Source organism: Dermacentor andersoni, chromosome 7 (genome assembly GCF_023375885.2).
Source record: "Dermacentor andersoni chromosome 7, qqDerAnde1_hic_scaffold, whole genome shotgun sequence".
In the NCBI taxonomy this organism is placed as follows: domain Eukaryota; kingdom Metazoa; phylum Arthropoda; class Arachnida; order Ixodida; family Ixodidae; genus Dermacentor; species Dermacentor andersoni.
In genome coordinates, this window is record NC_092820.1 from 158,235,146 (window position 1) to 158,254,370 (window position 19,225).

At 51.7% G+C, this 19,225-nt stretch overlaps 2 protein-coding genes across 2 annotated transcripts; both read left to right on the plus strand.

Annotated features, from left to right (window-relative positions):
- The first annotated feature begins 261 nt into the window (after positions 1-261).
- On the plus strand, positions 262-9,884 carry LOC126533522 (D-beta-hydroxybutyrate dehydrogenase, mitochondrial-like). The gene is made up of 4 exons (XM_055071897.2): positions 262-1,236; positions 5,198-5,350; positions 7,963-8,279; positions 9,579-9,884. The coding sequence occupies exons 1-4, from the start codon at positions 795-797 to the stop codon at positions 9,882-9,884; spliced, it is 1,218 nt and encodes a 405-aa protein (XP_054927872.1). The 5' UTR covers positions 262-794.
- Positions 9,583-17,357, plus strand: LOC126533462 (serpin B9-like). The gene is made up of 4 exons (XM_050180632.3): positions 9,583-13,672; positions 13,750-13,908; positions 14,150-14,305; positions 16,560-17,357. The coding sequence occupies exons 1-4, from the start codon at positions 13,280-13,282 to the stop codon at positions 17,097-17,099; spliced, it is 1,248 nt and encodes a 415-aa protein (XP_050036589.1). The 5' UTR covers positions 9,583-13,279; the 3' UTR covers positions 17,100-17,357.
- Positions 17,358-19,225: the final 1,868 nt, after the last annotated feature.

The following is a 19,225-nucleotide window of genomic DNA, read 5'->3' on the forward strand; positions in this document are numbered from 1 at the left end:
GCCGAAACTGCTGCATTACACACAGAGCGGCAAATAAGTAGACGTACGAAAGTATGGAGGCATGCAAAATTAAATAACAATAATAATAATAAATAAATAAAGGACGCATACGCAAGTATGGCTTCCATAGCGTTCACAGGAAAAAGAAATGAGATTTCTTCCACATTCCCGATAGACGCGATTGCAGTTATGTGGTGACCACATGTGTGCGATACTTGTCTGTACGTCTTCCATTTTTGTTTTAATATATTCGCTGCACTGTATATACGTACAGTATATCGTGCACACTTGCGAAAATAAATAAAGTTGAAAGTACAGCGCCCCTGTGTGTGCGTCATCTTTTTCGTTATCACTCACCAGCATATTCGCGCTGCAAGACGTGCACCATCGCCCCAAAACCAACGTGCCAGCAAACAAGTCATTAAAGCGCAGACAGCTGCGTTTTTTTTTTCTTTCTGGACTCCGCAAGAACAAGACGAGTGGCGCTCGCAGAAGCTGCGCCGCGTTTTTTTACGCACACCTTATACATTCGTCGTCACGCAGGGCGTGTTGTTGTTCGCTAACGTGCGGATCCGGTCGCCGGCTCCAACCTGCCCTATCAAGGGCACGTCTTATCGGCTAGCGACCGCCTATCGGTTTCTTCCGTCGAGCGAGAGCGATCCGGCCAGCCGTGTAACGAATTTCCTCTAGGTGGCGTTGGCGCACCTCGGCGCTCGCAGAGCAGACGCCTATGCGTGCATTAGGAGTTACGGAAAGTGAACCGCGTGTTCGCATTCGTACGGCAGGGCCGTAGCATGGCCGTAGTTTCTTCCCGCGCGCGCGCGGTTATGACGCGTACGGCAGAAGCCGCGAAGTCGGTTGCGAGTCGGCCCAGTCGGGCGGCGGAGACCATGCTGCGGCGCGTATTCGAGCTGGTGAGCTGTCTGGTACGGTGGCTAGTAAGTCTGGCGTCTTTCGTCTTCGGCTGGCTACCGGTCGGCCGCGAACGTCTCGCGGGCGACGGCCGGCGGGTGCTGGTGAGCGGCTGCGACTCCGGCATCGGCCTGCGGCTCGCGCAGAGGCTTCACGACGCCGGCTACCGGGTGCTGGCGGGCTGCCTGAATGACGACAGCGAGGGCGCCCGACACCTGGCGACGCTGTGCGACGGCGAGTGTCCGGTGCAGGTGCTGCCTCTGGACGTCACCAGTGACCAGAGCGTCCAACGGGCCCTCGTCCAGGGACAGGTGCAGGACAAAGGTCAGCCGAGTCTGGAAAACTGACAGTGATTTATGTATATATCTTTACGTGATTTGAATGCGAAATTATAGTGACTCCTCTAATCAATTGGTTAGGTCCATGATACGTCACGTCATACATAGTCACGTGTCCTTCACAGTTGTACCTTATTCCACCTTAATCCAGCTAGCGATAGTTTGTGTCAACCTTAACCAACTTTAATTCACTTTCATTGCTCTTCATTCAGTTTAATTCATCTTCATTTACTTTACTACACCTTAAATAACTTTACTTCACTTTAAGTTTCACTCGTGACGTCACTCGTCCTAACTTTAAAGGGCAACTCTGGCGTTTTTTAACCATATTAGGGTATTGTCATTTTCAAATGGCATTGACAGTCCTGTCACCGGTGGGGTGGTTCAATTTGCTTAGAAATTCATCGATAATCTTAAATAACCGATAAACAAGATACCAACACGGGTAGCTGCTTCGTCTGTCGTCACGGTGACTCGATGACGTCAGGTCCCACACTACCATAATATTAGTAAACACGCAGAACGCGTGCTGAACACGCAGTACACGCGGCGCTAACACCAAACAAGCGAAGCTGATGATGTCTCCTGACGACACAGGCAGCTACAGATTTTTCGAATTAGACAGCGGCGATTTCAGCGACGGTGGCAATGTAGTCTCTGACGTCACAAACGCAGGGTGGCCAGTAAAAAGTCATGAGTCAGGAAGGCAACCAATCTTAAAGATTTATTTTCAGGAAAACTGAATGACTTGCAGCCATGTTGCTTGCCACAGATAATCAGAGTGCAAAAGAGAACGCATATTCAAAATTTTACTAAGGTCAGTGGACATCGAAAAATCGTCGGAGTTGCCCTTTAATCCTGTATTACTACTGCGACGTCATACAAGACGCTGATGACGTCGCTGACGACGATGATTTTTGTTACCACTCGTTGCGGACAGGGCCGGCTTTTCTGCCTCATGGGACATATAGCGCTTTCGCACCAATAAGTTCAAATTCAGGTGTTTAATGTTGCGAAACTGTACGGTGGGTTATAAGAGACGCATCATTGATCCACGGCGTTCAACGTCCCGAAGCAATACTGGGACGTATACGAGAAATGTAGTCAGTGGAGGGCTGCGCTGAATAATTTTGACCCGTGGCGACCTTGTGCTCGGCATCAGTGTCATATAGCCACAGCGCCGAGTTATACGTCACAGGCGTCAAGCAAAGTTAACGATCATTTAAAAGACAGAAAATCGCCGCAGAGCACTGATGACCTCGGTTGATATGTTGCACGGCTCACGCGCATGCGATGGGTGCGCAGAATCCGTAAACATTTCTATTTTTTTTCGTTACGTATTTTCACTCGCATGTACCACCACCACCACCACTACTACTACTACTACTACAAAAAACGACACGTAAGGAATATAATATCATAAAAGCACCGTAATGTACCAATAACGTTAAAGACAAGAGCGCAAAAAACAGTCCTGACTGTGTAAAGATTACAAAAAAAAAAAAAAAAGAACGCAGCTTAGCTGTGCGACCGTGCAGAATCGCAAAACCAATTTCCAGCGAAGCTGTTCTGTTTTATTCATTTCAATGCGTGTAATTAACTACACCAATTAAAACTTCGTTAACATGCGACCCACGGAACGGCCTCTGTGAGCTTCCTGTAAATTTAACTTCGAAGCCACATTTTGTTCCCCTCGGGACGCCTGGAAGAAATGCTCGTAACGCTTGTATAACGCTTTCGAGTGCTTTGCGCGTGTGTGCAGTTTTTTTTTTTTTTTTTTTTTTTTTTTTTTGCCGAGTGTCGTCTTCGCGCCACAAAGCAGCAGCATCGAGAAAAGCGCCGTAACTCCAAGCGCAGATACGCGCGAAACCACGAACCGGAAGTGTGCCGTGCAGAGTCAAAGGAAGACGGAAAAAAATTGACTGAATTAACTAACTTCCAGTATTTGAAATACACGTTCAGTTGAAGCGGGGCTCGCGACGTATAAAGATGACGCGGATTGTTGCTTGCAGAAACTTGCGAGGCAGAGGGAGAGAGTGCCTAAGTGAAGGTTGCCTCCTTGCAGCACGGTCTCGCGACATCTCAGTATATTTATTATCACCTGTATACTGAACCAATTTGAAAAAAAAAAAAGGAGAACAAAGAAGGTTGCAGCAAAACGGTTCAAAGACGGCGCTTTATAAATTGTAGTGCAGTAACCAAATTCCCGGTGGTTGCTGGTGAAGAGCCCTCTAAGACATCGAGGAAATTGCGCGTGGAGGAAGACGATTGCTCAGTGATTATCTCCAAAGCTCATAATTAACCCAGAAAATCTCAGACTCGGGATATGATGGATAGACGTGGGCGATTTGGTAATGCATTATACTGTACACCGAAACTTAGAGCGCAACGGAAGACGAGGTCCCGTGTTTATTGCTGCGCTCCAAGTTTCGATGCGCTTAAGTTCGGCCACGCATCACCCTTGTAACGCATTCGTTGCAGTGGGGTTATTTAGGTAGCGTTCGTTGTTTCACGGCGTAATTATGTGGAGAACAGCGCAGGTCTCCTCTCCTGGTGCCTTATCCCTCTGTTGCTACCACCAGACGGGGCGGGCGGCGGCGAGAGAGATGATGATGATGATGATGATGATGATTGGCTCCCCCAGCTGGGCGGCGACTAGTCACCTAGCCTCCTGGATCTATCACGTTTCACTGCATATCAAATACGTTTACTTTTACTACTTGAGGAGAAGGGCTGTCGCCAGCGCTCCTTTATAGGCAAGGTACCGCGTGCAAAAACAAAGCGCATGGCATAGTGCCCCGGACTTTGTCGACCTTTTCACGGTATAGTCAGACATAACTATTCGCTTTAAAATAGGAGACGAGGTGAAGCCGTCGAAAACGCTAACGAATTCTGGGGAGACCTGGGGTTGGCCCATTATTATGTAAGCACGTCCCCCCCCCCCTTCCCCCCCCAAAAAGATCATTTTAAATACTTCACGGTGCATCTTGTCCCATGGCAACGATCATCGTTTGCCTTGCTTGCGTTCCTTCTTTGAAAACTTTGGGCTCGCTACTTCAGTGTCAAGAATTTGCCATGTCACGCATTTCAACTTCGCATACCTGCAAAGCTGGAATATATCGGCCCGTTGTAGCTATGACCTGAAAAAATATATTGTGTGACATTCTTAATTGCACGCCGTTCTCTGACCAATTCTGCATCAGCGTATGGTCGGCCAGCGAACGTGGCCCGCCTATTGCCGATGCATGGCTGCTCGGAAAAATTGGCAGTGTCAACTCCCCCCCAAAATTGTGCCAAACATCGGCCGTCGACCAGTTTGGCTTCGGCACCAACCATGTACACGGTGGCTTTGCTATTGCACAGTCGACTACACCCCCCCCCCCCCATATACAAACGCACGCACGTACACTATATATGCTCAGGAATTCGCCGGTCTTTCGTATAGCGTATTCTCCGTATTTATTATTTACACACTTGTGGCAGAGCAAAAGTTGTTCATGCTTGATAAGTTCGTTATTTGGCCCTGTTATATTATAGAATGGAGTCCATACTTATGGACGAAAAAAGAAAAAAAAAACTAGGCGACGCCAGTATCCATGACGTCACGGTGAGGTGGTGCGGGAGCAGAGGCGCCAACCGCGCTTGGATTTTGCGTTTCTTCTGATGACTTCTCAAGCTTGTCCTTGTGGTAAAAGTGACTCTTGTTGCATTTTGGAAGGGCAACTTATTACTGCAACAGGTTATTACAGCAAGAGCGAGTGACTCTCTTTCCTGCCGAGCCTTTCCTTCATATTGTTTCGCGTTATTCCGCCGTAATCACCTCCATTTAGAAGGCCATATGACGCCCGTCTGTTTACTCTGAACCGTGGCTTATGACACGTGCGTGACAAGTGCGGGTGTTCTGCACTCAGCGCGCTATAAACGATCACGTGGCTCACCGCATGCAGGCCTGTGGGGACTGGTGAACAACGCCGGAGTGTGCGTGCTCGGCGAGTTCGAGTGGATGACACCGGAGCAAGTGGAGCGCACCATGGCCGTCAACCTGTTGGGCACCCTACGGCTCACCAAGGCCTGCCTGCCCTTCATCCGACGGAGCAAAGGTTCGACACGTGGCCGCGTTTTCGCAATGAAATTGCGGGGGGCCTCACCCGTGCTCTTGGGACAAAGGAACGACGTCACAGTAGTGCAAGGGCATTTATAGTGCCTTTCATACACTAATGCCTGCTAGCCGAATTGCTATCCACAAAAAGTGCCGATGGGCGCGCGACAAATCGAGGAAGTCCAACTCACCGCGACCGGATCGCGAGCGAATGTGTTTGCCCCATGCTGGACACAAATGCTTGGTCGTTCGCGCGTACGGTCACGTGAACGGTGGCGCGTTCGAACGAGGTTTCGCGAGACGGTCTCGCGGAAGCGTGGATCGGCGCACGCGCAGAACGTCCGCGCCGCTAGCCGACCCGTAGTCGCCCGACTAACCCGCCGTTAGGTGGCGTTAGCAGCGCAACAGTGTTCAGGTATCTGTACAGGAAAAACATTGATACACAGTGGAGGAAAAGAACTACGAAGCTTACTAGCAAGTATGCGGCCTGTGAGGTGGGCAACACAGCAACAAAGAAGGTCAAGCGGAAAGTCAGATAGGCTGAAATAATCTCATGGGTGGCGGCAATGGAAAAGAAGCCTGCCATGAGTAACTACTGAAGAGGAAAAAACGAAATCAGGAAAGAAACAATTTATGATAACTCAAAGGGAAGCTCATTACTTTTCGAAGCGAGATCGGGATGCCTTAGAACGCGCACCTATAAAGTGAGATATAAGAAGGAAGAAGCATGTGCTTGCTGCGGTAAAGCTAGGGAAACTATGGAGCATGTTTTATTAGAATGTGAAGACGTCTACCCAGCGGTCGATTTAGGCACCACTGGCCTCCTTGAAGCCCTTGGGTTCAGCGAGAGCAGTGGAAAAGTAAACACGTCCGCAATATGCACTACTAAGAAGCGATTGGAGGATTGGCGGAAGAAAAGTAAACGACAAAAAACGGAGACGTACAAAAGCACATTTTGCAATAGGGGATCACAAAATTAGGGTGTGGTAGTTCATAGTGTTTTCTTTTTCTTCTTTTTTATTGTTTAACCTAGGTAGGACATTAGGCAGTATAATAGGAATAGCTTGGTAGCGCAACCCACCGCCCCGTTCCGAAAGGGATGCTCATAACATCCATCCACCCATCGCGCCAGCTCTCGTGATGCGCTGCAACCAAATGACCGCAGCCGGCACTTAGCTACGCGGAGAAGCCGGATTACAGGAGACGCGAGCTATGCGGGAAAAACTGCATATCAGGAGACTCGTGAGAGTCGCGCATCCCCACAAAACCTCGAGGTAGAGTGAATCTCGTCGTTGGGAAGCAGATACGTTTGGCCGGCATGCGTATGACCAGTGACGTACTACTGTGCGTATAGTAAGTACACGGTGGAAGGAAATTCAAGATTCCGGAGGAGGTTGTAATAAGCCGCAGTTTCGCCCGCGAAAGGAGAAGCACTAGCAGAGTATAGTGAACTATTACACGAAGTGATGAGACTGGTAGTCTTGTGGGAAACAAAGTATATATAGTAAACAGTCGCTTCCAAACTAAACGAGCGGCTTTTCACGCACCCAGAAACGTACATAAAAAGAAGGTGCACTCTATGACCACGAGTCACAGCGCTGCGGCGCGCGCGCTGAGGAGCGCCGGCAGTTTCAACGGGAAATGCGCGCGCTTGTCGCAAAGCGAGCTTTCAGCGCTGCCGTTCCCTTCACCAGTTCAACTGTGCCGCACCTCCAGCACTCGGCAGGTCATGTGGCGTTGCCGCCAGTCTTCCGACCCAGCTTGCGCTAGCATGCGCGATCGCCCTTCGCTCTCAAACGTTGCGTCTCAAACAAACGATGCACGGGTGGAGTATGCGCCAAGTAGCGACAGCGCGGCGACGGCTAGAGAGCGCCTCGAGTGTTCGCATTATTGCTATCGCAATGAAAAAGTCACCGACGACTACGATACTCCCCGATGCGAAATTTGAGCGCGGCTGTATATCTGCACTTTCATTTCGCGATATATTGGCTGGCGCGGACAATCTGTCGCGTGCGACACGTTGCAAACGGAGCGAAGTGTGGCGCGACTGCCTCGATAGTCGGGAAATCGCGAGAGGCAGCGCGTGACCAAGGCGTGGGCGTGATTCACAGCAGCCGTCGCGCATGACAGACCTCCGCTCATGCAGCGCTTTGCTTCTATCTATGGCATCGGTAGCACGTTAAAGATCCCCAGGTGGTCGAAATTTCCGGAGTCCTCCTCTACGGCGTGCCTCATAATCAGAAAGTGGTTTTGGCACGTTAAACCCATAATTTTTATGGCATCGGTAGCGTCATCGGTTTACAGACGACGCGCGCTACTCTGGTGCCATCTCGTAACCATCGCCGCCGCAAAGCCCGTATACTGCACGGTACTACGCTTTTCCTTTCACGCTATCGCCATACCCTCCTCCTCCGCTTTCCGCCTCATGGTTCCGCTGCACCCTCCTGCTCGCGCTCTCTTCGCTATCGCCGTCTTTCATCATTCTCTGCGCTCGTTTACGAGGACGCCACGGGACGACGCCGACGCAGGAACGGCCACCTAAGAATGCGCTCTAAAAAGGAAAATAAAAACGAAATGAATCGAAACATTCTCAATCCCTCTTTTCGCGTACAGGTCGCGTGGTGAGCCTGAGCACCGTGGTGTCGGCGGCGCCCAGCTTCCCCTGCATGGCCGCCTACTACGTCAGCAAGGCTGCCGTCGAGTCATTTAGCCGCTGTTTGCGCCTCGAGCTGGCCCGGCACGGAGCGCACGCGAGCGTCGTCCGGCCCGGTGACCTGGTCAAGCACACGGCGCTCATGGACCACCAGGCCGACGAAAACAAGGCGAGTGTGCGCACTCGTAAACTGGGGTGCATAGCGCAAGAACGACACAAGGACGAAGCAAGAACACGGGTCGAGCGCCAACTTTCAACAATTGACTTATTGCAGCTGGTAAGCATATATATATATACTCACGGGAAGCCACTGCAATAGACATACTGAAGGGAGAGAAGAAAAGGAAAAGCAGTCATGTGACTACTATGCTTCTATTGCAGTGGCTTCCCCGTGAGTATCTACATGCTTACCAGCTGCAATAAGTCAATTGTTGAAAGTTAGCGCTCGTCACGTGTTCTTGCTTCGTCCTTGTGTCGTTCTTGCGCTATGTATCCCAGTTTACGAATGAACTTCCAACACGCCCAAACTTCCCTGCTGAAGAGTATGCGTACGCCGCGGATCGACGAGCCGAGGGTGGTTCCGCTATGTTGTCAAATTCCGTCGAGACGGCGTTTTGAGCCTATCTCAGCTTACACGATGGCGAATTTGACAATACGGCCGAATCGCGTACAATGCCAACAATGCTCGTGGTGGCACCTGGGGTGGCGGGGGGGGGGGGGGGGGTCATTCTGTAAGTGTGCACCTAGTGAACATGTCCATTTCGTCTGCTGCTGAAGTTCTGATTGGCTGGGCTGGGGTACACGTCAGAAGGAGACAGGCGCGTGAAACCACGAGAAGAGAACCGGACAGGAAAGAGCGTCACTCGCAATGTAGGTTTATTCAGAGAAGACGTGGGAGGTGTGCCGACGTGCCCAAACACATTTGCGCATCGAAATCGGACTAATAAAGAAAGCATTGGAACTTGCTATGGCGTGCACTCTTAAAAAATTTACCCCCTTTGGGGCTTATATCTTGTCCCACAACGATAATCGTCATCTGACTTCACCGCGTTTCCTTTCTTTAACGCTGCGAGCCCGGTACTTCCAAGTCACTAACGGCTTGAGCATTATCAGCGTGACATAGCATTATCGACAGGAAAGTAGCGAGCGCTTAGTTTTCAAGAAAGGAAATGCAAGCAAAGCAGATGACGATTATTATCGCGGGACAAATATACACCCCAAAGGGTGCAACCGTTTTAAGAGTGTATGCACGCGAAAAATTGTCATTCATTGCTGCGCAGGGCCACAGGCCGACGAATCGCCGATGCAAATGTCTCGTTTCTTTCTCAGAGCTATGACACGCCCTTTCCTGCCCAGTTGTTGTTTCTCCACGTGGTTCTCGTGTCTTTTTCATGATACACCGTTAAACAATTTACACCCTTAAAAGTGAATAAGGGTGCAAATAGGGTTTACGACTCGCGCGCTTACACCTTTTAAGGTTGTACAAGTTACAGCGCAATAACCAGAACTGCCTCTAGTCCACCTCCCCTGATCTCCTATAGATCCCTTTCCCTATAACAGTCTCTTCCGCACGCAGGCCATGTGGGACTCCATGGACGAGGAGCAGCGTCTCGCTCACGGGCCCCACCTGGCGGGCTTCGCGCGCGGCTGCCGGTCGAAGCAGGGCGCGCTGTCTCCGGGTCGACTCGACGACAGCCCGCTGTTCGGCCACGTCGAGCACGCGCTGGGCTCCCGGCGGCCACGCGCCCTCTACGTGAGCGACCGCGGCCTGTGGCCGCTGTTCCTGAGCACGCTGGCCCTGCTGCCCACGGCGGCGTCGGACGCGCTGTGGGTGCTCTACTACATCTTCCTCGGGCGCCTCGGCGGCGACAGAGCTTCTTAGGATGCGCGTGTCTGTATTTTGCACTGTATCGCTGTGGTCCGTTTTGGAGAGAGAGAGAGAGAGAAAGAAAACGTTTTTCTTCAACGGCAAAAAAGATACGGGAAGATTTTTGTCAGTGTTTCGTCCGACTCCTACTGTAGTGGGATGACCCAGAGCCTGACGTGCGACTACTCCAGGTGCAAGGTAACTTTTGAGCATCAGCTGTGTACCTGAGGCCTCGGTACGACGTCCAACGCCTCTCGCTCCGGAACAACTTAGCCCGGCTGGACTGGAGACCATTTTTCTGAGTCAAGGATACTCGGGCCGTGGCCACATCTTTCGGTGGCGCCAATAGCTGTTCGCGCAGTGGTGTATTTTGTTAAGTGCATCGAGTGACCGTTTGCATAGCCCTGTGCATCCGCCCGCATGCACACATTGTTCACTGTCCCCCTCTTTCACAATTCTATTCCCCTTCCGATTAACCCCAGTATAGGGTAGCAGACCTAACGCTCGTCCAATTGACATCCCTGCCTTTTCTTCTATTGCTTTCTCTCACGTCTGGCGGTGTCGCTTTGTCACCGAGGCAGCGCTATCCACAAGGTCTTCAACAGCGAGTTGTGCGGGCGCTTACGGCCGTGAACTCGCTCGTAGGTTTCTGGAGGAATGAGTGACGCGCGGTTGCCTCCGCGATTAGACGCAGCCATCAGCGTATACAGTGGCGACAATAGGAGAGAGTGGTGTAGTCAGAGTGAGTGAGTGAGAACTTCATTGAGCTCTAGTAATTGTGTTCTGCAGCTGGGGTGGATTTGTCGAGGGAGGCATGGGTCTGGGCAGACCTTATACCGACAGAGAAACCAGGGGGGGTACTCGTGACCGGTGTGCCACACCCTGGCTATAGGGCACCATGGTACGAGAGTCTGAGACTCCCTAGCCATTGTGAGCTGAAATGCAAATCGCAGCAACAAACTACGAGGTCGCCTCCAGGCAAGAGCCAACTGCCGGCGCCACCTCAGGTGAGATAGCGACCGTGCAAGGCAGTGTCTTCCGCGTACATCACGCCTACAAACATGTCAAGCAAATTTATTTGAGGCAAGGCAAACAGGTGGGCCTAAAATGCAAGTCTTGTAGCTTGCTCCACTGCTGATAGGAAAGTGGAAGAGGAAAAAAAATAATTGCGAGTCTGTGTTCCTCGCTGCAAATGACGTGTAGGCACGTTAACTTGGAGGTACAACGTCAGTACACGGCATGGCCGTCGTGCAGTGTCGACGTCATAGCCCCATAGTTGCTATGAAATGGCTGCGACTTGTACATAACTACATAAAACACGAGCAGCGCGTTATGTACTGCAGATGACCACATTCGCAGTCACGTGACGAGTATATTCTCGAACGCATGGCTGAAAATTTGAATGTACAAAATTTATGCACGTATTTTGCCTAGCGTCAGCAAAGTTCCACACACTTTTATTCGATAAACATTTTGACACAACTTGCGGATTCCATAAGGACTGTAGGAATCGATGCTATGCGAAGCTATCTAGCCTCGTTTCGGTGGTTCCGTAAAGAGTCTTATTGCTTAAAAAAAAAAAAAAAGTAGAGAAGAGATTGATACGACGAGATCCGTGTAGGTACTGTCCCAGACAGCGGATGTTGGTATTGACACATGAACTATACCCTTGCGTGGGCACCTGTAGTTTTTGGACATTTACCTTGGGCGAAGAGCATGCATGTTGGCATGCAGTACGCGCCTCGAGAACAAAAGGAGCTGTTTCCTTATGCGTCGGCTCATTCAAAAACTGTAAAACGATCCATTGCTAAACTTTGTCTTGAGCCTGCCCTTGTGAAATCGTGTCGCCATGCCATGCGTGCGAGCTATGACAAGCAAGTTCATAGGTTGGTTTCGGCCGGGTTCCCATGCACGGTCATCACAGCAGTGGCTGAACCGCTCTAGCAGAAAATCAAAGGTGCCACGGTCAAGAAACCGCGCGCACAAGAAAAACAAGCTGCGAAGCCGGAAGTGGTTCCGTATGCATATAGGATCGCTCACAATGTGAAAAAGGTGGCGAACAGACACGGCGTCCCAGTCGTCTGTTCCCGATACCCGAAGCAGAGTTATAAAGGCACGTGAGGTTTTGGAAGCATTCCATATAGAGAAGATAGAGAAAAAAAAAAAAAAAAACTTGCGTTAGTGATACTTCTGTGACCCTCTCTTAGAGCGAAATGTCATAGCTTGAACGGCTTGGCAGATGATGCATTGTGGTCCTTGTGCGCATGTCTGTGATTTTCCTTATATTTGCTGATATTTCAGTGAATAGATTAAGTTCGCGCTTGTCCTGTGTCATTCTCCCGCTCGTGATTGTTTTAGTTAATGCTGTTCTTTCCTAGTTCAAGTATGAACCATCTAGCCCAAATGAATGTTGTCCTGAACATAACTTGCGCTCGAGTATCGCATAGACGATCCGTCACGTGGTTCGTATAGACACTTATAGGTTATAGCTATACTTGTCATTCTCATGAAGCGTGTGGGGCGCTGCGACGTTGAACTGCCTCCACGGCCCTATACCCACGTTACAAAGCCCATTAAGATCCTTTACGCGGTCACACATTGTTCTCCGGTATCAGAATTGGTCCACCACGCATACGTCACCACCTTTAATTATACATTGTCTCTAAGATCGCGGCCAAGTTTGAGGCGCCGTAATGCCGTCCACACAAACAGTCAGTAAAAGCCAAAGGAACCCTCACTTTAAAGAAGGTTGCTATACTGCCCATTGGATAAATAATAAATCCGCCACTGGCGAGACGCGTTTTACGCGGAGGTTGTAGATTTGTTTAGGAAAACAGGGGCATGCCTTATAAAACTGTATCCGTCGCATGCGACATGAAAGAGAGAGAGAGAGAGCGAGAGAGACAACTTTATTTCGATCGGACGCGGGAAGGAGAAAGATCCCGAGGCTGGGTGGAGCCTTCAGTCCAGGACACCATGCAGCGGTGGCAGCACTTCCGGCTCCGGCGATCAGCTTTCGCCGGCCGTCCAATGCCGAACTGGTCAGCAACGCCTCCCACTGCTCGTTCGTTGGGTAAGATCGAATTTGCAATAGAAATAGGAGTCAATTTTAAGTCATGTGATTCGTTTCCACAACCGCCGCCGACGATGCTTTCCTGTCACCCGCCGCAAAAATTCGTTCAGTTGGTCGTCACCATCGTCACGGCCGCAAAACAATATGTTCAGCGAGTCAAAATGCAACAAATACAACTGCGCACGCGCATAGTCTAAGCCTTTCAAGGTGGAAGGCCAGGCGATCCTCATCGACGTTGAAGCCCCGAATGGATGCCTGATAGGAATGCGAAGGTGGGAGAAGTATTGGGCGGGGTGCACGCAGTCTGGAAAACAGAGGAAAGAAAGAATGGCACGAAATGATTCCCGCGAGCCTCTCGGTCAGCCGCCGGGCCATCGACATCGCGGCCGCACAGGCGATGGCGTCGGCCGGCAGTGCGAGCCCAATGCGGACCCAGCTGAGCACCGCGTCGCCCGCGACGCCGGGCACACCGACGACGGGGCGGCCCTTCTGCACCCTGACCGACTTCGGGCTGAAGCTGGTGTCGTACGCGCTGCAGGAGTCCCAGGATGCCAACGTGTGCCTGTCGCCGTTCGGCGTGGCCGTCGCCCTGGGAATGGCCATCGTGGGCAGCGGCGACGCCACCACCGCGCAGGTGGTGCACGCCCTGGGCGCCGTCGACTCCAACAACATGTACCGCACCTGCGAGAGGATACTGTCCATGCTTAACGGCGCCATGCCCAACACAAAGGTGCGCGCCTCAGCCGTGCGCGGGGACGAAGACACCGCGCTTCACTTTCTTCTCGCGGTGTGTCCTCCTGGACGCAGGTGTCGCTGGGCAGCAGGATATACGTGTCCAAGGAAATACCGGTGCTGCCAGAGTTCAGGGAGACGCTGGTGGAGACCTTCTCGTGCGACCTGGGCCGGCTCAACTTCAAGGACAACCCGCAGGCGGCCGCCCAGGAGATCAACGCTTGGGCCGCCCAGGTGACTTGCGCCACACATGCATGACTTTATAACTTTGGAACGGGCCCGTCCAAGAGCCACGCAGAATTGGTTTTACTGCGACTAACTGAGCTCAGCTATGGCACAACACACTGCGCCTAAACTTTGAAAGCATTACATTCGTAAGGCTCCATTCTCTTCTACTGTCTATACTCGCTCGAGCTCTAGTGATTGTAGAGATGAAACTTTGTGAAGTAAAAGCGCCAAGCGTGCCTCCATGCAGGCAACCGAGGGCAACCTGACGCAACTGATGCGAGAAGGCGACGTGACGGCGAGCACTCGACTCTTGCTGGTCAGCGCCATCTACTTTCGGGGTGTCTGGAGCGAGCCCTTCTACGGACCCATCAAGGCGCCTTTCTACGTCAACAACAGGGAGACGGTTGGCCGACACTTTTGTTGTCCTCTGCAATGCAGACGCGTTACAGGCATACAGGCCCAAGATCGGCGTGCGTTCGAAGCAACCTAAACAAATTATGCCCGGTATTCTATTCTCCATCTCACAAGTCGTGTGCAGCACTGCCGAAGGTGCGAGGCGTACACAGGTAATATTTTTGTGAAGCGGAATATAGTTCCCGGCGCAACTGTCTCGTTATTGGTAGTATTAGAGTTTTACTTGTGCTAGGCATACATGATACGTTACAGTGATAGGTGACGTGTCAATACCTTTGCGCATACCTTTGCGCAAATTACTGTGGCGGTGAGCAGACGACGCGGCGTGGATGAACACGTCTGGAGCGGCATTCGGCCTTTCTTTTGGCTAAGGAGTCCTTCAGCTTCAAGAGGGCCGCAAACGACTTGTGAGGTGGACGAATAGATCCCTTTCACAGCAGTTCCCTGGGCGCCGCCATGTTTGATCACGTGGTGACGCGTCCATTGCTTGCCTCAGCTGCCTGCGTTGTCTCCGTGGATGGCATGGCACTGGTGCGGCTCAGGAAACCTCTGTTTCGGCGGATATCGTAGACGATGACTGGGTGGACAACATAAAGCTTTGACCCTATAGCTTCAGAAAACGTGTAAGCGCTTTCGAAGCATTATGCCTTGTTAAAACTGCGCAGAGTATACGGCGCTTGTACTAAAAGCGGGGTTAGATATGTATACCAAGCTTCCCAAACTTTCCGCATGTGAATTAAATCATGATCAGCGTGTTTCTCATCGTCCTTTTTTCGGCAAACACTTTGAAGCAGCGTCTTGTCACGTTTCTGACTCAGTAACGTTCCTCGGTGCGGTCACTATCTGACTGTTTTTCTGCCTAATCGTTCGCGGTGGGCTCAGTTGCGATAGGCGTTCTCTTGCAGCGCATAAGGCTTGGAACGTACATGTTCTGTACTTTGTAATAGCTTGTAGCAAATACGCATTATCGCTAGTCACTCGCTTGCCCTATGAACCGTAGGGCAAGCGTCGTACATTCGTGTGCTGTATAGGCGTAGTCACCGTCAGCCATGCTTCGACGCATTTATTCAAGCGTGCGTTCATTCATTTATTCTTGACACGTTGGCGACACAGTTGGCGTAAGTTCGTGAGTGAGTGGGGATGAATGTGTAGATAAGGTGCTAGAAATTTACTATGCCAGGAAGCGGCGCTACTCCCTTTGTCACTAGCTGTGTAACGAGCGCTACGAACTTTCGCCGACGTTCCGGAGTTGATGTCCTTTCCTTGAAGGTCAGCGATACAACGCTGATAGATGAGTGAATTTTTTCATCCTCAAGGAAAGCCGTGCATCGCGAAGGGCCGGAAACACAGAGTACTTATGTAGCAGCTGTCCGAGGGCTTGGTCACATAGATTCACTCGTTCCTAGGGCAATCACTATTAGAGCCTAGCTCTTAAGCACCCATTCCTGCGTTTAGCGTCGGCGTCCCTCGGCGTAACCGAGCGTACGAACACAGCGAAGGATGAAAGAGCGAACGCGGAGCGCAGCGGGGGATGAAAGGCGGCGATAGCGAAGCCTAAATGAGCTCAGCTATGGCTCTAGAGGAGGAAAACGGAGGAGGAGGGTATGAGGAAAGCGTGATAAGAAAAACTTAGTGCCGCGCAAGACGGGCTTTGCGGCGACGACCGCTACGAGATGGCGCGAGAGTAGCGCGCCATCGTCTGTTCACCGATGGCATGCGGCGAGCGCGTCCGCCGATACCCTATACGGAAACAAAGCGCTGCCTGAGCGGAGGTCTGTCTGCGGCGCCTGCTGTGAATCAAGCCCACGCGTCACCCACGCGCTGCCATTCGCGATCTCCCGATTAGCGAGGAAGTCGCGCCACACTTCGCTCCGTTTGCAATGTGCCGCACGAGCCAGATTGTCCGCGCTAGCAAACATATCGCAATACGAAAACACGTTAACAGCTGCGATCAAATTTCGCATTAGGAAGTATCGTAATCATCGGTAATATTGTTGTTGCAGCCAGCTACTGTACATGTCTTCCCTTTAGCGCTCCACATTTTGCAGCATGAGTAGAGAACAGTGCGTTACCGAAAACCCAGTTGCATTCCCGACAGCTGATCGCATTCCGCGCGCTTTCGCCGAGGCATCACACGGCGCGTCGCCGAAAGCGCCATCTCGTGCCTCTACAGCAAACTGCTCCGCGAAAAAGGGTCCGTCGTTCTGCGGGGCCGCCCTACAAAGTTTCTTCGCACCGCGCAGGCACAAGTGGACACGATGGAGTCGTGTCGCACGGCTCTCTACTGCCGCAGCACGCACATCCCGTGCGAGGCGCTCGAACTGTCCTACGTCTGCCGCTCGCTGAGCCTGCTCCTGATCCTGCCCGACCGGCACGTTCCGCTGGGCAAGCTGGTGGCCGCGCTCAACTACAGCACCGTGCGCCGCCTGCTCAAGGACCTCAAACCGGTGACGTCGATGGCCGTGTGGATTCCGCGCTTCCGGCTGCAGAAGTCGTACGAGATGGTGCCGGCGCTGAAGGCGCTCGGCATCACCAACCTGTTCGACGACCACATCGTCGACCTGAGCCGCATGACGGGCGCACGCACGGGCCTCTGCGTCGACAACTTCATCCACGAGGCGCTGTTCGACACCACCGAAGAAGGGGTGGGCGAAGTGACCCGGCCGCCGAACCCGCTCGATGCCTCCACGATCGCGTTCCGTGCCAACAGGCCGTTTCTGTACGTGCTGCTGCACCACTACAACCACTCCGTCGTCTACATGGGCGCCGTCTGCAGACCGTGAACGCCTCCCTAGTCCCGCTGGGCTCATCTGACGAATGAACAAGATTTCCAGGAACTCTAATTTTTTTCTAATTATCCGCGGATATTGTATGACCGTCTCGCAGCTGTTCGAGTTGTCCATATAGTGCAGAGTCAAACTAGTGTGAGCTCATGTTCGCAACAATATTCCTGGGCCGATTCGGAGCGAACGTTGATAAATTTTCTAGAACAGGTTGCCATGCCTTGCCTGCAGCTGAATAAAATTTACTCATAAACCAGGTCCCAAGGATCGAAGCATCCTCGTCCGTACGTCCATTGGTGACGTCATGCGATCGCTGATGAAGTGCCCCGGTCAAGTCTCCCTACTCCGCGTAACTTATGTCTGGAATGAGTTTGTAGCTATATGTCATTACGATGGCCATTACCGTTGAGCCCATGAGCGAAGGCTCGACGCTGTATTGAAGCTACCACATTCCATGCCACCTCTTTTGTATTCGCTGGTGCTATTCGGGCCGCCTCCACTCTTCTACGGCACAACTAATGTGCGAATGTGATATTTCGTCGGAACACCGTCTGGTCAGGTAAAAAACATTATTAGTACAACATGTCACTGATCTGTTGTACACAAAAGAGAAAGTCTTTTTTGGAAACTACCCTCTCCCACACGCCAACCTGTCCAGAAGAGACGCTGTCACACTTGGACAACTACAAACACGCATGGTACGTTACTTCACGCTATATATTTAACCAACTACGATTTCAGATTTAAGAACTGTCAAGATCCCAACACACACTACTATGGGAATGCGAGCACGACACATACACACAACCCATTTCCCAACCAGCCGCGGAGCAGTGGCAGAACCAGCTGACCAGCTCTAGTCCTGAGGACCAGTCCCGACAGATGGACAAGGCCAGACCGCGGCGATTGGATTGGATTGGAGTGAACTTTATCTATGCCTGCAGTTGGGCGCTCGCGCGCCCCAACGAGGGCCTACGTCATCTACGAAGTCGCCGTTACTCGGCGCGGGTCTCCGCTCGCCGTTGCCGGCTCGCTGGGTCCCTGCCTTTCGAGCGCCTCGAAGACCTGCTGGACGGCCCAGAGCTGTTCGTCTCGGTCGTAGCTCTTCGCGGCTGCCTCGAGCCGCGGTGGGAGCGTTCTTGATTTTGCATCTTCTGGATTTTTAACGCAGTCCAAACAAGATGTGTGTGTAGTCTACGGTCTCCCTCCGGCAGACTCTGCACCCATCGGTCGGATATGTCTTGGGGTACATGCGATTCATCAGTCTCGGGCTCGGTAGCGATCCGATCTGGAGCTGTATCAGTACTACCGCCTCCGCTCGACTTAGCCTCGGGTGCGGGGGTGGGAGAGTCCTGCGAGCCAGGCGAAGACCATGGAATCCTTGACTGAGGAAGGCACACACATGGGGACGACCAAAACTTTCGTCTGCTCATTTTCATTAAAATTTATTTATCATCATCCTCGCTTCGACGGCGTCGCTGACATTTCTTTTTTCCCGCTAAAAACAGTCGGACTGTCTCAGTCCGACTTCTGATTCGACTCCCTCTGATGCCGGATTTGAACCCAGGGACTAAGACGGTCGCAGAAAAAATATTTGTCAGACTCCATTGGTTATTCGATTCCTCTGACTCAGTTAGGCTGTAAACAGCAGTTATGAGCCTCACGACTCACGGATACGTATTAGATAATTTCGCGAGAGCTTGAGAAGAGCCATCCGCTGCTTCTACAAAACATTAAATAGAACTCTTGCACGCCGCAAGATCTCTTGGACAGTGCTGTGAGGCCCCTTCGCAGCCCGCCGTGTGTCAGTACATGTGCACAGTGGGCAGCAGTCGCGCGCTGTTCGTGGAGCCGTATATACATTTGGCAGCAGGACATGCACCCGGCCACGACGTGAGCCTTACTAAGTTCGCATTTACACCTGGTACATTTTTTTTCTTCTCAGACGCCTACAAAGTAACACCTACACTCGCGGAACGATGATGCACCACCTTTACCCGACGCTACACGGCTAACTCTGCCCACTCTGCAACGTACCCGACACCCTGGCACACTTTCTTCTGGAATGCCCGTGGCAAGAAGGCAGCGGAATGAAACCGGAAACGAATGCGAAATGAGCACAACAA